This window comes from Fistularia commersonii, chromosome 21 (genome assembly GCF_037954325.1).
Source record: "Fistularia commersonii isolate RoL2024-O1a breed Wild chromosome 21, RoL_Fcom_v1.0, whole genome shotgun sequence".
In the NCBI taxonomy this organism is placed as follows: domain Eukaryota; kingdom Metazoa; phylum Chordata; class Actinopteri; order Syngnathiformes; family Fistulariidae; genus Fistularia; species Fistularia commersonii.
In genome coordinates this window covers 6,393,902-6,416,864 of record NC_141304.1, presented here as the reverse complement: position 1 = coordinate 6,416,864, position 22,963 = coordinate 6,393,902, and the positions used below count along the sequence as shown (strand labels likewise).

The window sequence follows — 22,963 nt, the reverse complement described above, 5'->3', positions numbered from 1 at the left end:
AATCAGACTTGTTTTTGCATGTGGAGAGATGACAGAGTTGGTGGAGAAAGAAAAGACATTCGGGGAGCAAAACACACTCACTCTCACACAAAACAATTATCTGCCTTTCTTTTTTTCCTCTCAGTCCTGTTAGTTAAAAGAAAGAGACCACAATTCCTTTCCCCAACCTCTTCAGTGAGTGTCTCAGCTTATATCCTTTGGCATTTTCATTCTCGGGTGTGCAAACTGTGGTTTTAGACGTAGACTTAGAAATGTAATAATGTCCTTGTAAGCTGAAGTCAAGTTTGTGCAAGTCAGTACTGAAATTTGTTTTTTTAAACTGTGTGGTAATAATCTATATTCCCACTGTTGAGCCTGCAAAGATTTTGTTGTGACACAGATTTATGTCTTCCTCGGAAGCAGTCTTTTTTTTTTTTTTTTTTAATCTTTTGAAGATGTGTCTATAAAAAGCCCTCTTCAGAATTTTGAAACCACAGACAATTAGTCCCATTGCACAACCTCTGATAAGAGGATTGGCAACCAACGTCCTCTGCATCTCCAGCGGCTTGCAAACACTTAAAAATACAGAATGCCAAGTAGTTCTTGTGAGATAATGAGCATCTGTAGCATGTATCTTTGTCTCTGACAGGCTATGTTTTTGAACTTAATGAGACTTCTAAAGCTCGTGCTTCTGTTTACATCACTAATGATGTGTGTATAATTAATTAACTCCTTTATTAACGGTATTTTGTTTTTTTAGAGGTTTCCAATTAACCGATTCTAAAATGACCAAATCTTGACACAAGTGTAACAGCAAACGTTGCAGGAAAATTTCTGATTTATAGTTTCTCTGAGAATGGAGGTGTGTTTGCTTCACAATCCTCCAACCAACTGATTGAACCTGACAACTATTAAGATAAAACGGAACAACAAGGTTGTCTCCTATTTCCTTTCGAAAAAAAAGATAGCAATGAACAAGAAACTCACAGGTGATAATTGCACCCCTCTGACATTGAAATTTGAATAGCAGCCACATCGGTGCTGGTGCTTTATGCACAATAAATAGCCGTAAGTACTGATCAGTATTCTCAACAGCAGCCTTTGTCATAGTAATATCAAGACCATTTGTGGCTAAGTCTGATAGAATGTAGATACCTGCCTCGAGGGAAGTATGGCTTTGTTTGCTTTTTTTTTTTGTTCATTATTCATAATCCTTACAGTCCATTCATAGTCACTCACCCAAATGTGAATTGTGTTTGCATGTCACTTAGAACCTTATGTAACATTATGGTGTGATACAACAGATTTTTTTTTTTCCCTGGAAGACATGTTCCAATCTGTTTCCCCTTGACTATAAAATCTCATTCACGCATATTTTGCAAAGTGGCTGAAATTCAGATGAGACTTCTCAGCAGACATGTCTTGCATGTTTTTTATGCAATAGGTTTATTTGACTTAATAAATCAAGGAGACTGGGTGCCGGACAATGCAGGCAACAAAATATTAAATTGAGCAGGTGATACATAGGGGTCAACTTCATATTGGTAAAAACCAATATCTGCTGGGATTGGGGGAGAGGCAGGAACGTGGACTTGTAAATAGCCAACCATAAGTCCAAATATGGCAAGATTTGAATAGCCATCTTCACATTCTCATTAAAAAGGGCCAGAGTTGACAACTTAGTATGAGCCGTCTTCCTGTGAGGCGACAGTGCTAACTATAGCACCGCCATGCTGCCCGAGTCTTTGTGACATTGTAATTATGATATTAAAATCTCGGTTTATTAAATTAAACTCTGTTCTCTATATGTCGGAACAGCAAGTGGGACCCAAAGAAGGTACATTATTCTACTTTACTTTATTTAACTCTGCATCCGATATGCTTTACATGTCACAAATACTGAACGTTGTCATATTAGTGGACTGATTATCTCAGTTGGGTTATAAACAGTGTCCTTGTGTCCTTCACAGTTTGTATATCCAGTCCTCTGATATTATTTATGTATTCAGAGAAAAAATGAATGTTTTGCTACTGGATGTAGAAGCCTCTTTGTTTCAGTGTTCGTTTTCCAGCATGTATTATGTCAGAAAAGGACTTGGAAGTCTAGAGTTCATCACCTTCTCTCACCCTCAGGGATGCTTATTTTACTATTCAGTGCAGGCACTGAATTCAGCGTTCTTATCATTTCACAGCGGTCCAAGGTATTGGCTGGCAAGAAATAACGAATAATAAGGAGAAAACATCCCAGCTCGCAGCCTAAGCCCTCACCCGAAAAACATTATTGGCTTGTTTTGGATCCCCTAAATTAACTTTTCTTAACATTCCAATGTAATCTCACCTTTTTTTTGGACACCTGGGAGAGTTTGTACATGAGTTTTAGTCCTTGGGCCGTTTTTTCCAGATCTTCTGCTTGCAATTTTGGGAAAAAATTAAAAGTACAATTTACTGTGCTGTCAGTAAGTTTACAGTCAAATATTCAGAGGACATGCCTCCCAATCTACAAGAGTGTCCCAATATGTGGATCTTTGCCCTCAGAGAGAGAGAGTGTGTGTGTGTGTGTGTGTGAGAGAGTGTGTCTGTCAGAGAGAGAAAGAACATCTGATTATATTTGTGTGAAGGGATGCTGGACTGTTTTCATCCCTGCTGGGATCACGCTGAGCTGACAGCAGTGACATTATGTCATACAGGGGGCTGATCCTCTGATTACAGCCTGGCTGACAGAATATGATGTTTGCGATAACCCCATAATCTAGCAGCAGCAGCATGCATCCGTTCAATATGTATATGAATGCAGGCAATATTAGTCCGCAAATGAAAGTGTGACGAGGGCTGGAGAGCGATGAAAGGGGGGAGGATGAATGACAGCAGCTGTGATTGCAACAGCTGAAATCCAACATCCATTGTTCATGTCATTGCATACAGCCAGACGAACCACATGGGGAAATTCCCCCGTTCGAGGGTACGAGAGGCAGTGTATGTGGCGGCGCTCTTTTTCCTCATTACATCATCGCTGTGTAAAGACTCACAGCCAGGAAACTCCACTGACAGGCTATTTAAAGGTCTTTTTGCATGTGTCTCAGGTAGCGAAACACTCAAGGTATGTTTCTTAATGTTGTTTGAGGGCCCGACTCCTCAAAACATGGCATACAGTATGTCATTTGCAAAATTTTTTAATCTAGGAATTCTTTTCTGTAATATCAGACCCCGGCTAGCTTTTGCACAGTGAAGCTCAACCTTTTTTTTTTTTCCACATTCAAACTGAAACCATTCTATTTCCGATTATAATGTATTTCAGAGACACATTTCAACTTTAAACATTGACTCGGGTTCAGCTAGGAACTTTCAGCTGTGTGATAAAGTTTCTCTTCTGTGTTGTCTTTCTTAGTTGAAAATATTGAAAGCGGTGCGTCGTCGGTTCGTACAGGATAACAGATAACATGTCTAATATTGGATATGTAGATCTGTTGTCGTAAATGACCAGTATTATTGTTGAAAGGACCAAAATTGCAGCTCATAACCAACTGAAGTTAAATAACAATTGTGCAGTTTAAATGAAATTAATTTAAATGCTGGAATGAATAAAATACGTACATGTCAAAAGCTACACTTGTATTTCATCGAAAAATTATTTTGACACTTTGGTTTGTGCTGGTATAGAGCTCATCTGTATGAAAGTTGGAGTTTTATTAAATTGATTCTGATGAAATTTGCGGCTTAAGTTTGGAGATTCAGAACCATGAGAGGTTCAGTGATAGGTTGTCGCTCGGGTTCCAAAAAGAATAATCCAAATCGCACCATGCTATCGGCAGACATAACCACTAGGTGAATTCTTGTTTGATACTTTCACCATTGCAACTGATTTATGTTTATGAAAATGACGTTCAGCGGTAGCCATTGGTTCTGTGCGACAGGGTTCTTTCAGAAATCAGTATCAGCAGTAAGGAGACTAGATCTGCAGGCTGAGATAAATTGGAGCCAGACACATTTGTCTTCAGAACTGAGCTTTACAGTGGAAATACTTTTCAAATGTTTCAGGGACAAACCAACCTGGATGTTATCTTAGGTATCTAAAAAGTATGAAGGCCCAATCTGCTACTATCTGTATACTCACTGAAGGGACCAACATTTTTTCACATCAAAGATGACAATTTATATTTACAGTCAAATTCATCACACTGATATCCACAAGGTGGGTTCCCCTTATTGAACTCTTATTGCCTATCTCAACTTTGCAGCAGCATACTACCTCACTGTAAAGATTTTCTGGTTTCACCTTTTTCAGTTCTTTTTTTTCCGCCTCCTGCAGAGCACATTGAATTGCCTCAGTGGAGCTGTGCCAAAAGTTACTTTTTTTATTTTGTTAGAATAGGAGTTCAAATGAAATGGGGCATTGATGGTTGCATGCTGGATTCCCCACTTCCTGTGTAGAAAGCAAGTTGTCAGTGTCAGACGTGGGATCTGTGATGAAGCCAGATTTAGCTGTGACGTGGTGATCGGTCACGTCAGTCAGTTATGTGACGTGTCTTTTTTTCTGAGGCACTATGATTTCTTCTGTTTTTTACAGCAGCACGATGAAGACTGCATAGCTTCGCACTCTGTCTGTCCTTATTTATAACTTTACTGCCGCATCTCTTGTGTCTTAATCCTCTGATGCTATTCAGTCTGACTGGAGTTCAAAATAAATTGCATAAAGTTTGAGAGAGAGACAAAGGATTCTACAGGACTGTCTCAGAAAATTTGAATATTGTGATAAAGTTCTTTATCTTCTGTAAAGTAGTTAAAAAAAAACTACTTTTTCATAATATTCTAATATTTTGAGATAGGATTTTTGAGTTTTCTTAAGATGTAAGCCATAATCAGCAATATTAAAATAATGACAGGCTTGCAGAATGGATCCAGAATGTATGACATTTTTGTTTTTGTAATTGCATTACAGGAGATAAAGAACTTTATCATAATATTCTAATTATCTGGGACAGTCCTGTATACTGCGGTGTGTTCTTGGTCCAGTTCTGCATCCGTATCAATTAAAATGCTTGCAATTCTCACTTGTATGTAACATTTCATTAAAAATTCCCAATAGAGTTCAACAACTTCAAGATGAAAAGGAGAAAAGTCAGCAACAATAACTGCCAAGAAAAATAGTGTTGGTCACTACATTGCTGTGCTGTTCTTTTTTTGTTGTGATTTAATCCAAAGAATTTGTGCTTACCGATAATATATTATCAAGTTATTTCTGTGCACTTGTGCACTGACAGTAATGACAGTGGCAACTCTCAGGGAATGTGTGGCGTGATGCCTAGAATCATGATTTTTTTTTTTGTATGACCTGTATTAGATTGGAAGATAAATTGATCATTATTGGCTATAAATTCTAACTATTAATTCTCAAAAAATGTTAGAAATCCCCATGGAGGTTTTCCAGATGGTTATCAACTCATTCAAAAAAAAACATTCATATTTCACTGTTGTTCACATGATGAACAACACATCTATTATCTTTTTTATTATAATCATAATATAACGTAATATACACACTCATAAGGAACATTATAACTTTCACTAAAATCTTTTTAGAGTCAAAGCTTCTGAGCTGCATCGCTTTAGATAATGATCTGAAATCATTTTCAGGGACCAGAATATGAAAAAGAAAGCAAATGACTTGATGGAAAGCATCATGGATTTAAAGCCATTAAAACCAATAAGAACTTTGAGGGAATATTAAGGTTGATACACGATGATTATTAGAATCAGCTTTATGAATCAATTATAGTCACACATACAAGGGATTTGGCTGCGGTGTACAGTTACAACTCATGGTCATGGAGGTAAACAATAAGTGAACACGAACATTGTTAACAATACAAAAAACAAAGTGAAGTGCGCCAAGTCTGTAACTAGGTGATCAACCATATGAGTAATGCCGCAAGTGAGGTAGTGCAAAAATGAGGTAATTAGTTTAAAAAATTATAAACAAAACATAGATCGGGTAAAGATGTAACTTTTTAGCGCATGACATGGTTTGTAAGGTGCTGTAGGGATTTCTGTGCTAAGCAGCGTGACGGCTGGCGCGGCAGCTCCTGTGTCTGGTAGTGATGACAAACAGTGATCTGTACCTCTGACTAGGGGGGAGGAGAGGGAACAAGTTGTGTCAGGGTTGTGATGGATACCCGGATCCTGACTCTGGAAGTCCTGAATAGAGGACAGTTTGGCACCTATGATTTTTTTCTGCCGCCCTGATTGTCTGTTCCAATCTATTTTCGTCGTGTTTGGTAGCTGAACCAAACCAGGCGATTACAGAGGCGATGGCTGAATTTGATCATCACCTACAGACGCAGGTGGAACTTCCGAGAGGGTGTAACCTGTATTGGGCCTTTTTAATTACAGTGTTTGTGTTGGGTGACCACTTAAGCTCCGGTAGATGGTGGATCCAAGAAAACCGCATGTTTCTGCACTAGCCACGGTGCTTTTTAGTATGTAGATGGGGTGCGGGGTCGTGAGTATCCACTGAAATCTCTTCAGTGTTGTGCTGGTTTAGCTCCAGGTTGTTCCAACCGAACCAGATTCGTCACCATCTCCAATCATCTCGCTCCTATCGCTTTTTTATAATTCATTTTTTTCTTTTTCCTTCAAAAATACTCGATCGCTGCCTTGCAGGAAAGTACTCTCTCCATTTCTATGGGCAGTGGGCAGCTGCTTTAGCGGAAGGGAGCGGTAAAGGGTCCAGTGTCTTGCTCTGCAACACTTCAACAGACTAGGAGGAGCTCAAGAATTAACTGAAACTTGGAGTTGCTGCCCTTTACTAGGAGTCAGTCCAAGGTCAATTTCTGGGGTACCCGTAGAAAAAGTTTAAAATTCGTATCTTTGTAGTTCTATGAAAGTGATCTTGCATAAACTGCGTGTATTTTTCTCTTTGAACAGTTCTGCACTTTGCTATCAAATGATTGGTTTGCACAGGTTAACGGATTGTATATATCTAAATTGGATACATGAGAATATTGTTGTGAATCACCAATATTAAATCTGATATCTGTCTGACTGAACCATTTGTGAGTGAATCAAGAGGCCTCTGAAATCATCCTTAAAATAAAGCCTTCTTTGGTGATACTGACTGAGAGTGAGCTTGAAAGGATACATTGTAAACTGTGACCTTGGACTGTGAAAAGGTGTGTGGTGGAGGAAAAAAAAAAGATAACATGATAATAAAGGAAATGACTGTCAATGCATCTGCACTCATCCCAATTAGCTTTAGTATACCTGACTGCAAGCTTCAATAAGAACAGACCAACGGCATTTTTTTTTTTCTCTCTTTCTTCTCGTCCATAAATGGCAACTTTGGAGTGAGTCACACAGTTTCTGAATTGTGGGCTGGAGTTATAAACCTCTGCCAGCCCTCAACACATGAGTTCGGAGGCTACTTGTCTCCTCAGTTCGTCACGCATGTCTTTACAGCGAGATCTGACAGTGGCTGCATCTTTACTTCTGACCCAGAAGGACTCCGGAGCTCTTATACAGCTCTTCATCATGAGGTCCTTCATGCTCCTCTTTTCCATGTTGTTGGTGTCCCACGGGTCCTCGGCCGTCATCACGGGGGTAAGTGAAGGAAAACGTGTGTTAACTTCCAAAGTCAGCAGAGATTTTGTCAGTAACACTTTTATAATTGTTGGATGCATAATTCAATTCTTAAAAACCCCCCCCCCCTTTTTTTTTTTTTTGTAAAAACTTTTAAAGATGATTTATTTAACTCTTTATTTGACTATATTAAAAAAAAATACAGTCAGGACAAAAAATACTAAAGTTTGTATGATATTTGTATGGTTTTCAGGTTCAGTGTTGATTTATCCTGCTCTATTAATGCCAATAGAGCGTATTGTTTGTATAAACTATATTGTAAATATACTTTTTTGTTGGTTTTAAGAATGGTTCAGAAACATGTAAGATACTTCTATCAATTTCTTTCCAAGAGAATCACACCAGATTAAAAAGAAATAGAATGACGGGTTGTAAAATGTAATAGCTTATACCTCTTTTCTTACAACAAAACCCCGGCCATAGATAGTTGCAATAACCTACTGATGAAACAGCGGCTCCTGTCAAAAGCAGCCTCTCACACTGTTGCTGATGTGGATGGAGAGTGAGGCAGGCAGCCATAACGCAGAAAGTGAATTTCATCCATGACTGTCACATGAAATCATTCAGCCTGTCTTCATTCTCCTCCCCTCATGTCATCGAAAGTGAGAGCCATCACTCACCCTTATGCACTCAACATCACATTAGCACTACCATGAGTGTACTTTGCTGCAGCTGGTCGCATATTTTTCAGCCGTCCCCAACAATAAATTGCGCACGTCTCACCGCTGTAAATAATGATTTGCGCGACGAACAGCTTTAGATGCATATACATTAATGGGAGATCTTCTTCTCCATTCGGCTTTTCCCTTCAGGGGTCACCCTATTCTCTGTATAAATACATTAATTGGAGATAATTGCACATATTATCTCTGCCGCAACTGCTTGCATTGATGATTGGACAAATTTAGACATGTTTTACGGAGAGATAACAACCGTTTATATACACTGCTCAAAAAAATAAAGGGAACACTTAAAAAACACATCCTAGATCTAAATGAATGAAATATTCTTATGAAATACTTTGCTCTTTACACAGTTGAATGTGCTGACAACAAAATCCCACAAAAATGATCAATGGAAATCAATTGGATCAACCCATGGAGGTCTGGATAAGAATCACACTCAAAATTAAAGTGTAAAAACAAACTCCAGGCTGATCCAACTTTGATGTAATGTCCTTAAAACAAGTCAAAATGAATCTGTGTTGCTTCCTGAGTGGACACTATGATTTCACAGAAGTGTGATTGACTAGTTACATTGTGTTGTTCAAGTGTTCCCTTTATTTTTTTGAGCAGTGTATTTTTGCAGTGTTATCATAAATCATAATGGTTTAAGTTCAAAAAATATCCATGATGTGTATGTGTGTGTTTGTTCACTTAGGCCTGTGAAAAAGACCTGCAGTGTGGAGGAGGGATGTGTTGTGCAGTGAGTTTGTGGATTCCCAGTCTTCGCATGTGCACGCCGATGGGACAGGAAGGAGATGACTGTCACCCCCTGAGCCACAAAGTGAGAACATCTCAGGAACATGTTTAGTTTCATGCACAAAGTGTCCCGAAACTGTCAGGGGAGATGAAGATTTTTTTTTTTTTGTTTTGTCTATATGCAAGAAATTCTAATTCTAAAATTGAATTAGCTTTAAGATTGCCTTTGTGTGAGGATTATCTTTGTTAACCCTTTTGAAAAAGCGATAATGCGTTTTCCCTGTGCCTCTTTCAAATAGGGCTTTCCTTTTCTTCCAGGTTCCTTTCTTGGGAAAAAGACTCCACCACACCTGCCCCTGTTTACCCAACCTGTCCTGCATCGCTGTAGAGGATGGGGGGTCTAAATGTCTCCCACTCTACCAGTATACAGAATATTACCTCTGAGGACCATCACATACTGCACTCTGACTACTTTAGCCGTATTTAAAACCCTGATTGTTTGTTCGTTTTATTTATTTACTTTAAATAAAGAGATGAATTTGACACTGCGTTGTGGAGTTTTTGTAACAAAGACTGTAAACCAGTGGTCCTCAAACTTTTTCCCGCGAGGGAAGAATAACTTTTCCCTTCTCTGACGGGGGTGGGGGTGGGGGGGCCGTTTGTAACAAAAAGTGTGACGATCGCAGAGATGTCTAAATGTAAACATTTATTTAAACAAAAATTAACCCTTTCTTGGATCTTGACAGGAAAAAAAAAATCAGAAAATAAATAATAATATTATCAATGAAATAAATAACACTATTTATGAAATAAATAATAACCAAATAACCCTTTTCAAGTTTTTCACAGATAAAGGAACATTAACTTTCTTGTAGACACAACTGTTTGCAGCTCTCTCTTATCAAATTTACTGTGAAAACCAGAAACCAAGCAGGTTATGAAACCGAACTGATGCCAACACCTACCAAGTTAAAAACACCTAGCAGGTTCAATACCCTGCATTCTGAATCTATTTTTCTCTTGCCTAATCTTTTCACCATTATTCCGTGTTATTTGACAGCGGTGTGTCCAGGATTTTTTTTTTCTTTTGAGGGAGGGGTTTCAGATGAGGCACAGACTGCAGAAGGCTGGAATAGAATGTTACGTTCTATGCATGTACAAGTCATGATTACGTGGCCAGAATTATTAAAAAATAAAATCATAATGCATCTCTGGTATTGTTCAGGGTCCAGGCAAAATGTGGCGGCGGGCCGTATCCGGCCCCCGGACCGTAGTTTGGGGACCACTGCCGTTAACTGTATGGTCTTGGTCTGCGGTGTGGAGCCAATAATGATAATTAATAATATGAGGATGATAATAATCAACAATGCTATTCCTACTCCCTGCCGCTTATTGCGGGGTCACGTTACATTTGCACTAATAGTGGACAGAATATATTTCATATTGAATGGACAAACTGTCATTTATAGACAGAAGGCAGAGCTTATTGGAAAATCCACCTCAACCCAGAGATCAGGCAAAGAGGCAGATGTAATTCTATACCCTTCCATCGGGAGAATTACCAAAACATCACTTAGACTGCGTGTGCCCTCAGCTACTTAAGTAAATTAAATCAAGGGTGAACAGTATGAGCTATTACTAAATTACTAAATTAAAACACCAATAACAGAGTACAGCAAAATATGATAACGACCTGCCAGTCCATTAAATGTTCCTGACCTGCTAAGCAGTTTTTGTAGCTGGTTCTGTATTCGATTATCATATGGATTTTATTGAAACCTTCCTCTAGTGAAGAATATATTATCTAAATTAATCTGCTCCCCAAGGCAGGTTAATGCTCATATTTCTTGAGACAACAGAAGAGGTGGAATCCATGCAGTTTAACCACAAACCTGTCAACCCAACACTAAAACTTTATTTTGCCCTTGTGCCTCCGTGCAGAATCCCTCCGTCACACAAATATAATACGCAATCCTGTTTTTTTTTTTTTTTCCCCCAAAAGATTCATGCCTATCTGAGCCCTGGCTAATTTTATTTCCTTCTTTGTTCCTGTCACGTCATTCACAGCGATTCCAATTTTGCTAATGCCGGTCTGAATAGAATAAAAGCAGTGTTAAAAATTTGAATGTAACTCATCCCACGTGGTTCTGACATCTTTACACAAACTCAACCTAATACAATATATCGTAAAGGGCATTCGTGTTTTACTGTTTAATAAACAAACTCAAGACCAGGCCTCATATTATTTTCCATTGACTTCCTTCCTTTGCTGCAGCTGTTTCGTGTCATGTGTGACCAACATCTATTTTCTTTTAAATAAAATGATATGTAAAATATCAGTGTTGGAGAAGACTTTGTAGAGATTCATTGATTACTTGGATCATTTGTGACCTTTAATGACATTGTTATTATTGTTGATGGCAGACAAGTGATTGTTTGAGAAAGCCGTGGCAGGGCAGTCAGATTATGATGATTGCTAGTTGCGTTTGCAGAGGTTTACTACCATTCTGATCGTAACGATCGTTATTATGTGTGTGTATGTGTGTGTGTGTGTGTGTGTCTGTAAATTGCATTATGCTTTGTTTTCTCTCCTCCTCCCCATTCTCTTGAACTCAAAACAAATGGTCGTGGCAAACGGCCGTCCATCTGAGGTTTCCTCTGTCAAAGTTATTGCTTTTTTTTTTTTTTGGCCAGAACTGGAGCATTAATATTTTATTATTGCCCATTACAAGATAGTTGAAAAAAGACTGGTTGACCAGGACAGCTCAGCCATCTTTCTTCGTATTGGAGTTAGTTAAATACTCTGGAGCAACATGGATGGCATTGGGTTTCTCCGGTAGGCGAGTAAACAAGGCCGCAGGAGCACAGACTCGTAAACAAAAGAAAATAAGAATTTCTCAGTATTCTTTTCTGGGAGACGACGGCAGCAATCGTACATTTTCTCGTGGGTAGAGCACTGTCTGGGTCACCTTCCTAATTTGAAGAATACAACTGAAATAAGAATCTAAAATTAGAGTGAGACTTTTCATCTCTGCAGTTTGTAAGAAAGGCTTACTCTCTTTGAATTTTTTTTCCCCTTTAATAAAAGTAACTATTTTATCCTCATTTCAGCTTTGAAAACGCTTCACTTTTCATGGAGCCTCACTTGGCAGTCATTGGATGAAAGCTGTCTGGGTTTGTAGGGACAGTGAGGGTCTATCATTTGGTAGATGTGGAGAAATCTTACATTGTTATCGAGTTGGAGTCGCTTTCGACACGACGTTTCGCACATTTTGCACGGCAGTTCTGCCTCCGTGAATGTGTGTGCGTGAATGTGTGAATGCTATCTAGTGTAAAGTGTTTTGCAACTGTAATGTGTTAAAGCATGCTATAAGTGAATGCCATTTATTTCACAATTGTGAGTGTGATTTTTACAGATACTGCAACGGAAAAATTAAATTATGAAGAATTTGCGGGCTCGCTTGATCTCCGGGAAAAGAGCTGTCGAAGGCGAGTCTTGTTCTTTGGACTTGTGAGAACTCAAAAGGAGCTTGTTTATTTTATCTGTGTCAAATTAAAAAAAAAAAAAAAAAATCATTTTCAAGATGGGGAATTGAATTGCTGTGTTTAACAGAATTATGTTTTTACAAAAACTTGCAAAAGCCTGCCTGAATTAAATTTTCAAGATGGTTGTGATTTTAACGGTATATTGATTCGAGAGAGAAATGCACCCAAGAGTTTCCTTTATTTTCTACAATTACTGTCAATCTCTCTGTGGACACTTTTGCTATACATTTTTGCAATATATTATATGTACGTATTACATATTCTATATATTATATATTTATTTATATATGATCCATTTTTTCCAACTTCTCCCATAAGGTTTTCATTCATCAGAGATGTATTGCCAAGGGAACTTTGACTCACTCGAGAAGTCAATGTTCTAAGGGGAACTCTGAGGTGAATGTTGACAGATTTACCATTTATAACATCAAGAATTCGGTTAGAGATAAGATAAGATAGAATCACATCTGATAAGTCCTTTATTTGTTCCACAGTTGGGAAATTTACAGTTAACAGCAGCAAGGAAAATAAGGATAGAAGACAAGTTCTGATTTCTGGCACTGTGTTTCAAATAGTATCAGAAGTTGTTCGTCACATTGACAGGCTCAATTATCTGTCTCAGAGGTTATAGGAGGAGCCAGTCAGTTCAAGACCATCATGAATTTAATGGAATAAGTCATCCTATTCATTAATATTGTTAATAAAAACAATTTTCTATGATTGCATTTTATTGGTGGTAAATAATGACGAGCGATGTCATTTCAGAGAAAGTGTAAAGGGCAAGGGTCCCAGTTTCACGAGGCAGTGTCTAGTAGTTTCTCCGACTTCCCGAGAAGCCACTCTCCGGAAGGATTGAGATTTCTGCAGAAAGTTGCATTTAAGCAAATGAATCCTGGACTAATAACTTCCAGTACCGGTCCAAAAAGCGCAGAAAGAACCTTGCATTGTAAATGTTAATAAATCCCCAAAACAGACCCTGAAACTCCCACCCAATAACCCCCCAAGCCAATGAGAATATGTTTTGAAATTGTACAGCTGATGAGGGATGTTACTGCCAATATTCTGTGGAGGTTCTCAGTCATCCAGTTCATGGTGAATTCTTGTCGAAATCTTCTTGTTGTGGCAACTGGACTTGAATTTCTTCACTTGAAGACGTTTCACCCCTCATTCGAGAGGCTTCGTCAGCTCTGAAATTCAAGTCCAGTTGCCACAACAACAAGGTTTCGACAAGAATTCACACAATGTTTACGTAGGCTTGGTCGATTATTGTTGTCTTGATACTATTAGCGCTCTGTGTCCCCCATCGTAATCCCAGATATAAAGCTAGAAGTGCTTTTCCTTTTCAGCAAACCCTGGTTTGCATGGTAGTTATGTGGCGAAATTACATGCACATTTTTTGATGCAGCAGCATTACAAAATCTTCTACTGACATCCATGTGAAAAGGGTTTTTTAAGATATAACTTTGAGAGGAAATAAAATGTAATCCTTTTCAAACTGCCTCAATATATCTGAATGAATAGCTCAAAAACCTTCTGCTCTTTTCTTTATGTGTAAGTTGAAATGGGTCATCTCCATGGTAAAATGTGCACCAGCTAACATCTGTAAATATAAGTGTTAACCTGAGACAAATGATCCTGCGCTATTTATATGCAGTTAATTGGGCTCGGTTCTCACTTGCTGTTGGCGACTATTCCTCAGTATATTTATAGTAAATTGGCATGTTGTTCTGCAGTACCTTTACTTACCGTGGTTCCCTTGTGCTTTCAGGATCTGTTTCTACAAATGAAACATTTGAAAAAATATAACTATTTCAGGAAGGGCAACCATATACTGTCTCCGTTAGGAAAAAAAACCATTCGTCGACCAATGATTATTTGAACTATACTCGATTATAGTTATTTATAGAATTAAAACGCATGTGGAAGCATTTAATACAAGATCTAAGAAGCAAGATAATAATCTTTACATCAACGGCAAATTGCTTCTGACAGCTTGCAAGTTGAAAATTCTAGAGCTTCCAGCTGCCCTCTGGGGAAACATGTGGAAGAACACATGTTCTGTAACACTGGAGTTAGCTTATAGTCGTATTATACAGTCATAACCAAAAATGGTGGTGGCATTTCCCCTGCTTAATTACCATCAAGCAGAAGGCAAAAGAGCTCATTTTCTGACTGTTCGGTAAAAAATAAAAAGCTAAACGCCTCAGCTGCATTCAAAGATCAGGGGAACTGCCCCCTTCCTGCATTCACCCCCTGGCAGCTGGTGTACATCTTTCGTGCACCGGCAGAGAGACAGCGACGGAATTAATCACTGTCTGCCGAAGACGAATAGCATTTGTTTAAAGCCAAAAGCTATAATTAGATTTGTCCATTGTGTGAAGCAATGACTGCCATCAATCTTATGCTCTAGAAATTAATACCGGCCTTCCGTAGTTCCAGACAGGAGCGCGTTCAATGGCCTGGTTTCTCAATGACGTGTTCTGAGATGAGGAAATTGCCTCGCATAATGCTAAAAAAACCTGACAACTGGAGAAAGTTAAACAGTTCATTCCCTTGTAAAAAAAAAAAAAAAAAAAAAAAATTATGAACCGTAGGAACATTCCTAGAATGTTAGCGCGACGGAACGTATGATATCCTGATTGAGTATCACGTCATCAGAAAATGATGCATCTGGGAAACGCGGCGGAGGAAAGGGGTCAGTATTTGTAACAAAGCAGTGAGAATACACATAAAAATGGAGCCAGCGGTAAAAGCCCAGCCGGCACGCTCGCCCCGAAGACAACGCGGCGGACCAAAAATACCCCCATCCTGCATTCGCGTCGCACGAGATCACGTGCGGATGGGGAAGATCCTGTAGCTGCGTCGATTACGCCGAGAAATATCGGCCACACACACCTTGGACAAACCCCACTCTGTCAAAGTGATTAAGCCGATAGAAGCGGTCGGCTTTTAAAGGCCGCTGTGTTTTTTAGTACGTATATTTTTTAATTAAGGCCGGTGTCAATAAATGGCAATTAACTAAATGCGCTCGCTGCTGACTCCTCAGGGAGAGGCTTTCGGCAAGTATGATTACAAACTAGTGGAAAACAGAGATCCCGCTGTTTAATCATCGATTTAGCTCTATGTACCTTAAAAATAAAATGGTTTTAAATCAGGCAGCTGTTGTTGTTGTTGTTGTTGTTGTTGTTGTTGCGTTGTTCGCTGAACAGTGATGTGACATGACACACGCGCTTACACCCATTTCCAGTGGCTATAATCAACTTGACAGGAAACAACATTTCTATTGAAAGCAAATTCTGGGTTCGGTATCAGACTTTCAAAATAAAAGGAGTTCGCTCAACGCTGTTATTCTCCACTTGTCAAAGAAGCGTGGCATTAATACCGACTTCATTTTTGCCTCTTCCGCCCCTTTTTTTTCATAGTTTTCATACTTTTGGTTTAATAAAAGTCTGTTATCCGCTAATGAAGTTTCCTGATATGAAGGCGGACACATTTATTCCCATCACTACCAGTGATACCCAAAGAGAAATCATTAGAATTCATTTCCCAATTTTCACGTCGCTGTGCAAACACATAATCCAGAATGTTTCCGCGGGAACGCAGATTCATATTTTCCAGCCATCACGACCGTCTTTTGCCACTTTTCACTTGTGTAAGTTATTATTTTAAATGCAGGAAAGGTGGAAATATGCTGACTTCCTGTTGGGTTTGTTAAAAGCTGATAATTTAGCAGAACACTGGTCTATAGCGGCGGGACGGAGCCACATCGGACCTACGAGGTCACAGACATGACTACTTCCTCTTTTTAAATGGATATATTGTAGGTTTTTACTGTCGTTACTTGCTTACTTGCTTACAATATCCGCTGCTTGTGCGCGCACGTTAAAGAGGAAGACGATGCCGAAGCATATGAGCAGATTAAACTTGCACATGTGTTTTTTTTTTTGCCGTGCATAAGGAGATGAATTCAAAATGAACGATTCAGGTGCAAAACAGAACAATCTCAAGATGAAGGCGCCGATACGTTAAACACAAGCTGTGTTCATGAGTGCAGTCAGTTTTGATGTATTTGTGTGTGTGCGATTGTGTGTGTGTGTGTGTGCGCAATCCACCGAGCCCCAGTGTTGATTGTAAAATCTGATAGCCGCAGCGAGGAAGACGTGATGGAAATCTTGCTGTTCCTTGGCAACCAGACGCGTGACTCAGTAAACTGAAATTCATATTCAAGAAGTGATGCGGACCTGCGAGAGCTGAATTTGAAGAGTAAAGAAACCAAAAGAAGCCAGGAATGCAGTTCGAAGTGAATTACCTTCAAAGCCATACTGTGTCACGGGTTTTCCATTAATTACTGAGCTAAAAATGTAAATGCTCAAATGATTACATTCAAACTCCTTATTTTTCTCCACACATAATAGTATAGCAAAGTAATGTGCTCTCCAGTTACAACACCTGAGGATTCAGAGCCTTAAATCCGCTAGACTGGAAAAATGTATATCGACATGCATTTCCTTACATTGGATCGGTTAGAATACGAGAACCCAAACTATAGATAAATAAATAGCCAATGTGTGTATAATACCAGGCATTCAAAAATAATATATAATTCAAGAAACAAATCTGAAACTCAACTGTGAATCTAAGCACAAGTTAAATGCCAAAAATAATGTGATATAGGAAAAATAAATTTAATGAAGTGCATCTGGAGGATCTTATAATACAGGTGCCGGAGCACAGATGACTCGTCGTCAGTTTCTTATTTATTTGCTAAAAAATACAAAGAAATGCAAACATCGTTTTCCATATAGCACCAAAATGTTGCTGAGCTTGAAGCCTCCGGGTCCGTAGGTGTAGAAAAAAGAGGGTTAGCTGTACATCCTGCCGGGAACGTCTTCACAACGGAACAATGAAGAATACAAATCTTGCAAAATACTTTCAGCGTTTGAGATGCCGGCTCAACAAACACACAGCTTGTTTTTTTTTTTTCTCTTTTCTAATAGATTATGAAATATACAATATATCTTTTTTTTTAAAAGCAGAAGAAAAAAAATGGGATGAGAAGCTTTCGAATATTTACAGATGTGGCTCAATAATAAACGGAGATCCTCGTTTGCGCCTCCTTAGTTAAGCCGACGTGTCTCTCAGATGACCCGATACTTTTTTAACATTATTTCAAAATATACAAACAAAACAGCCGAGGAAGAGGGGAGAAAAAAAAGCATAACATCGATTACCGAGAGGTTAAGATACAAATAAAATAAAAACGAGACGCCTCTCTCGATCCTAAATGTAACCTTCAAGAAACATGCAGATGTGACAGGTGGCGTAACCATGGTGATGGATGCTCAAGGAAAGAGTCTGGCTGTCACGTGGATCATGAATGACAGGATCACTTTTCTGTATCCTTTGACCTCCTTACAGCTCTTTAAGCAGTGAAAGAATTGGGAAGAAGAAGAAGAAGTTAAGGTGGGTTCAGCTCTGCCTGCTTGGAGGTGCCAGCAGTCCAGGAACCTACATTCTGGTGGAAGAATGTGACGTGTTTTTGCGTGGGGTGTCAGATGACACAGTAGGGCTCCATGGGGGTCTGCGTGCCCAGACAGCAGGGGAAACAGGCTTTGAGGCGCATCCGGAGCTCCTTGTTGAACAGGAAGCTGATGATGGGGTTCGCTCCGGCCTGGGCGAAGCTCATCCACACCGCGGCGGTCAGATAAAGCTGCGGGACCGCGGCCCCACGCACGAATATCCGCAGGTAGCAGGCGCTTATGTACGGAGCCCAGAGGACGAGAAAGCTCAGCGTGATCATGTAGAACATCTTGCCGATGCGTTTCTCCATCTTGAACTCGTCCAGCACCAGCAGACGCCTGTTGCCCGGGTGCGACGCCTGCCGGATGCCCACCAGCGTGGGCGGCGTGGGGCCGCGGCCGAAGCCGGCGATCCAGTTGGCGGCGGCCTGGCCGGTGGCGCCGGGGCCGTGGAAGGTCCAGTTCTGGCTGATGGCCGGGACCAGCTGGGCCGGTTTCATCTTGCGGTGATCGTACACGAAGCACAGCATCTTGATGTACACGACGTGCGTGGTGCCCACGATGACGGCCAGCATCAGCATGAAGCCCAGCGTGTCGTTCGCCTTCACGTAGCGGTGCTCGAAGATGCACTGCTCCTCTTCGTGGATGAACTTATACGTGCCCACGTCGAACACCGGCGGGAACGCCATAGCCAGCGAGAGGGTCCACACCATGCAGATCACGGCCACGCACGTACACACGTTCATCCGCTTGGAGTAGAAACGGTGGTGCGCGATGGCCATGTAGCGGGTGACGCTGACGCAGAAAAGCAGGAAGGCGACGTGGAAGCAGAAAAGCACCGACACGAAAGCGACCAGCTTGCAGGCGAGCGCGCCGGACGGCCGCGGCGAGCCGCTGCCCACGGAGGCCATGACGAAGGGGAAGCACACGGCGGAGCGCAGCGCGTCCGCCAGGCTCAGATCCAGGAGGAAGAAGTAGGGCGCCTTGCGCAGGGAGCTGTCCTTTAGCAGCAGAAGCGACAGCGACGCGTTTCCCAGCAGACTCACGGCCGTGATGACGGCCAGAGACGCCAGTTTGACGGCCGGGCCCGCGGACGCGTAGCTGTGGAAGGACGGGCCGCCGTCCCCGAACTCGCTGGCGTTCGCCATCGACGCGTCCGTGGGCCTCCGCGCGGCGACTGTGGCTTGTGCGGGTGGGGAAAATAAAAAAAAAAAAGGAAATAGAATTCCACTCAGATTCTTCTCGCCATCCGTGGCCGCCGTCGGCCGAGCGACACGGAGAGATGCTCTCAGTGTTTCTTCTTCCTCCTCTTCTTCTTCTTGTCCTTCATCTCACGCGTGGCCGTGGATGCGTGGCGTCGTCCCGGCGCGCGTTCAGCGGAGAGGCGAGGACTTGCGCGCCATCCCGGGAGCCGCAACACGACGACGACGACGACGACGCGCGCTCCGGCGGGCGGTGCGGGACACGCATGTCGGTCGAACACCTCGACACCTCCCCGCGCGTCCGGTCCACGGGAGTCTCGAAGCGGTTTTTTTTCTCCCCCCCCCCACACGCGAGAAAGAGGGAGTCGGGTGGGGGTGGGCGAGCCGCGGTTGGGAGGAAGTCCGATCGTACGCGGCTGCGTCCGTTATGCGACGCACATTTGCGGGGGTCCACGAACCCTCCACCCCGCCCGCCTACCTCATCCAACACGCGCTCCCCCACCCACGCAGTCGCCTCGTTAACATTCATGAAGGAGGGGCTCCCCCTGCGGCCGCCGCGTGTCTGAAAAGACAACGCATCGTCAGGCGTGCGGGTTACCGGGGAATGAATAGAAAACGAGGACAATCATAGCGGAAGCGTGCGTTTACCTAAATCACGCAAACGCCGTCAGGGTTTTAATACTCTGAAATGTGTCGGCTGAAAGATGACGTGACACCGATCTGCAAACGTGTCACGTAGGACCGATTCCTATCTATCTATCTATCTATCTATCTATCTATCTATCTATCTATCTATCTATCTATCTATCTATCTATCTATCTATCTATCTATCTATCTATCTATCTATCTATCTATCTATCTGTCTGTCTGTCTGTCTGTCTGTCTGTCTGTCTGTCTGTCTGTCTATCTATCTATCTATCTATCTATCAATCCCCATCTATCAATCTTTTTATCTATCTTTCTATCTCTCTCTATCTCTCGCTCTCTCTCTCTCTCTCTCTCTCTCTATCTATTGATTTCCAGATATGTTTTTAAGGAGTAGAACATTACTCCCTGGAGAAATCCCTTCCTGTGCAAATGTATTTTTCTTCACAGCCACAGAACTGACTTCATTATGTAGAGTCAAGTGTGCGGAAGAACCCGCCTTTTTTTCAGTTGTGTTGTTGGCAATGTCAGTTTTGTCATTGTCTCTGACTTTTCACAGTGGGGCGGGAGTGACAGGACAACAAACAAAAAACACAAATGGAATAACAAAAATGTAGAACCGAAAGGAAAAACCACCCTGGAGGACCTGTGTAGGTCTCAGGAACCAGAGCTAAACACCTGGATTTTTTTAAAATGTATTTATTAACTTGATTATTTCTGTATGTATTTGTTTGCTTTTTTTAATATCCTTATTTGCAATGACAGATTTGCCAACACAAATTGTATCCGCCTGCAAATCCCATTACATATAACTATAACATTATAATTTACTTTGCATGTTTACACATGTGCAAATCCAGAGTACACATCTGGCTGTAATGAATTTACACACACACACACACACACACACAAGGGAGAAGTAGTTAATGGAAAAAAACATCTATGTTACAATAAAGTGCCATCAGATCAGATGGGTTCTCTGCTTGATTTTGAATGCAAATGATCTGTGATGTCACAAAACCAGGGGATGGATTTTGTCAAACTCAAGCTTTTGAAGATACAAGTATCAGCAGCAAGTTTAATCAAAGTTGTCCAATGTTTCATAATTCAGACTAGAATTCTTTTTTAATTCAAATCAAAAGAAAAAAACTGTTGCTAGCTGTATGCAAGTGTTGGCGTCATCTCTGAACATGGCAGAATCAGAAAAATACACATGTGCAGGCAGTTTGATCTTTTCTCTTTTAAAGACAGGAAATGTCAAATAACCCACAATCCGGGAATACATATTTTCTTTTTCAGCTCTTTTATAAAGCTCACAGCCATTTTATGTACTGCAGCCAGCATCATGTGGCTAATACAAGCTGCACCTGCTGCGACAGTGAGTCACTAGCGCCCCCTGCTGTCTGATCTGTGCAGCGACACCATTAAGGAAGCATTCAGACAAGAGGGGGCTCTATGTGGAGGATTAGAATTGGGGTATTAGTTTTCATGAAATCCCGAGCAGGATTCCAAATAGATACCCTTAGACCAGGGGTGGCCAATTATTTTGGCTGGTGGGGCTCATTTAAACATTTATACATTCATACATTTATTCTTGTATTTAATTTTTTTGTGCGGGCCAACAAGGTATCATGTCAATTGAACCAAATAAAGAAATGAAATTTAAATATTTACAATTTTTGGCATTTTATTTCAAATTTACAATCATTAATGATCATATAAATGTATTGACATTATTTTTATGGAATCATCCATACTAAATTAAACAAAAGGAAAAATAAGGCGTTTCTAAATTCAATATGGATTGAAAATACTTATTAAAATATTCAAAGAAAATAGTTTGGCGGGACGGATAAAAAAGCAAAGCGGGAGGGATGTGGTCTGCGGGCCGTAAAATGCCTTAGACAAAGCTCAGTTCTCAAAGACATTACACATTTCACTCAAACTTCAAGAAAATGACACCACCCGATATGACTGATGAACTGTAAACATGATTCATCATCTCTTATTTTTCATTTCAGGAATGACTCATGGTATTTGTGTTGATTAATGTTCAGAGGCTGGACATTGCAAATGCACGGATAAAATGTACAATAGATAAGTTTGTGAAACTTGAAATATATTTCACTAAACAAAAATAAATAAATAATTGATTTTAATGCTCCTTACAGGCATTTTAAAATGTAATATTTTTTGTTATTGGTTTGCAATTTTGAAAAATATTGTTGGACATTTGAGTATGTTTTACATTTGTAAAGTATGTTGTTTTCTTTCTTCCTTGTTTATTCAGTTTTAAATGTATGTAGCCTATTACACAGCATGCTATTAATGAGTTGTAAATGTCTAGTAAAAAGGTTAATATCCATCCATCCATCCATCCATCCATCCATCCATCCATCCATCCATCCATCCATCCATCCATCCATCCATCCATCCATCCATCCATCTTCTACCGCTTATCCTGCTCTCAGGGTTGCAGGTGGTGCTGGAGCCTATCAAGGTAAATATATTATTTGCAAATTGTCCAATAACATTCTTTGGATGGTGCTTGATTATTTGCAAGTTACAATAATAATTAATTCCAAAGTTAGTGATGCGGTGGAGTCTACCAACTTTATTGTTTGTTGCATTTCTGAAGTATACTTTAACAATAACACTTTCATTTAACTGTGAGATCTTCCCATATTAATCTACTAATTTTCATGCCACTGCTTGCTGATCACTGACTGAAAATAGGTGTGTTTACTAAAAAAATAAAACAATCTTGAACAAGGAAAATACTTTGCAATTCGATGGACTCGCTGAAGATATTTTGCAATTCCAACGGGCACATTTGTAAGTACTTCGCAATTCCAATAGACTAATTGATCAGGCCTCAATGAGGATCCAGGGCACCTGAACCGGAGTTTTTGACCTGACATGTAAACTTCCCAGATCGTAGAGCAGACCTGGGCCTGCCAAACAATTTTCTTTGAATATTTCAATAAGTATTTTCAATCAATATTGAATTTAGAAACT

The 22,963-nt window shown here is 40.4% G+C and overlaps 2 protein-coding genes across 2 annotated transcripts; one reads left to right on the top strand and one right to left on the bottom strand.

The window, feature by feature from the left end:
* The first annotated feature begins 7,443 nt into the window (after positions 1-7,443).
* Positions 7,444-9,476, top strand: prok2 (prokineticin 2). Its single transcript, XM_086168169.1, has 3 exons — positions 7,444-7,572; positions 8,992-9,117; positions 9,351-9,476. The coding sequence occupies exons 1-3, from the start codon at positions 7,504-7,506 to the stop codon at positions 9,474-9,476; spliced, it is 321 nt and encodes a 106-aa protein (XP_086024295.1). The 5' UTR covers positions 7,444-7,503.
* Positions 9,477-17,237: 7,761 nt separating this feature from the next.
* On the bottom strand, positions 17,238-19,898 carry gpr27 (G protein-coupled receptor 27). Its single transcript, XM_086168110.1, has one exon. It carries the CDS (start codon positions 19,243-19,245, stop codon positions 18,130-18,132), a length of 1,116 nt encoding a protein of 371 aa, XP_086024236.1. The 5' UTR covers positions 19,246-19,898; the 3' UTR covers positions 17,238-18,129.
* Positions 19,899-22,963: the final 3,065 nt, after the last annotated feature.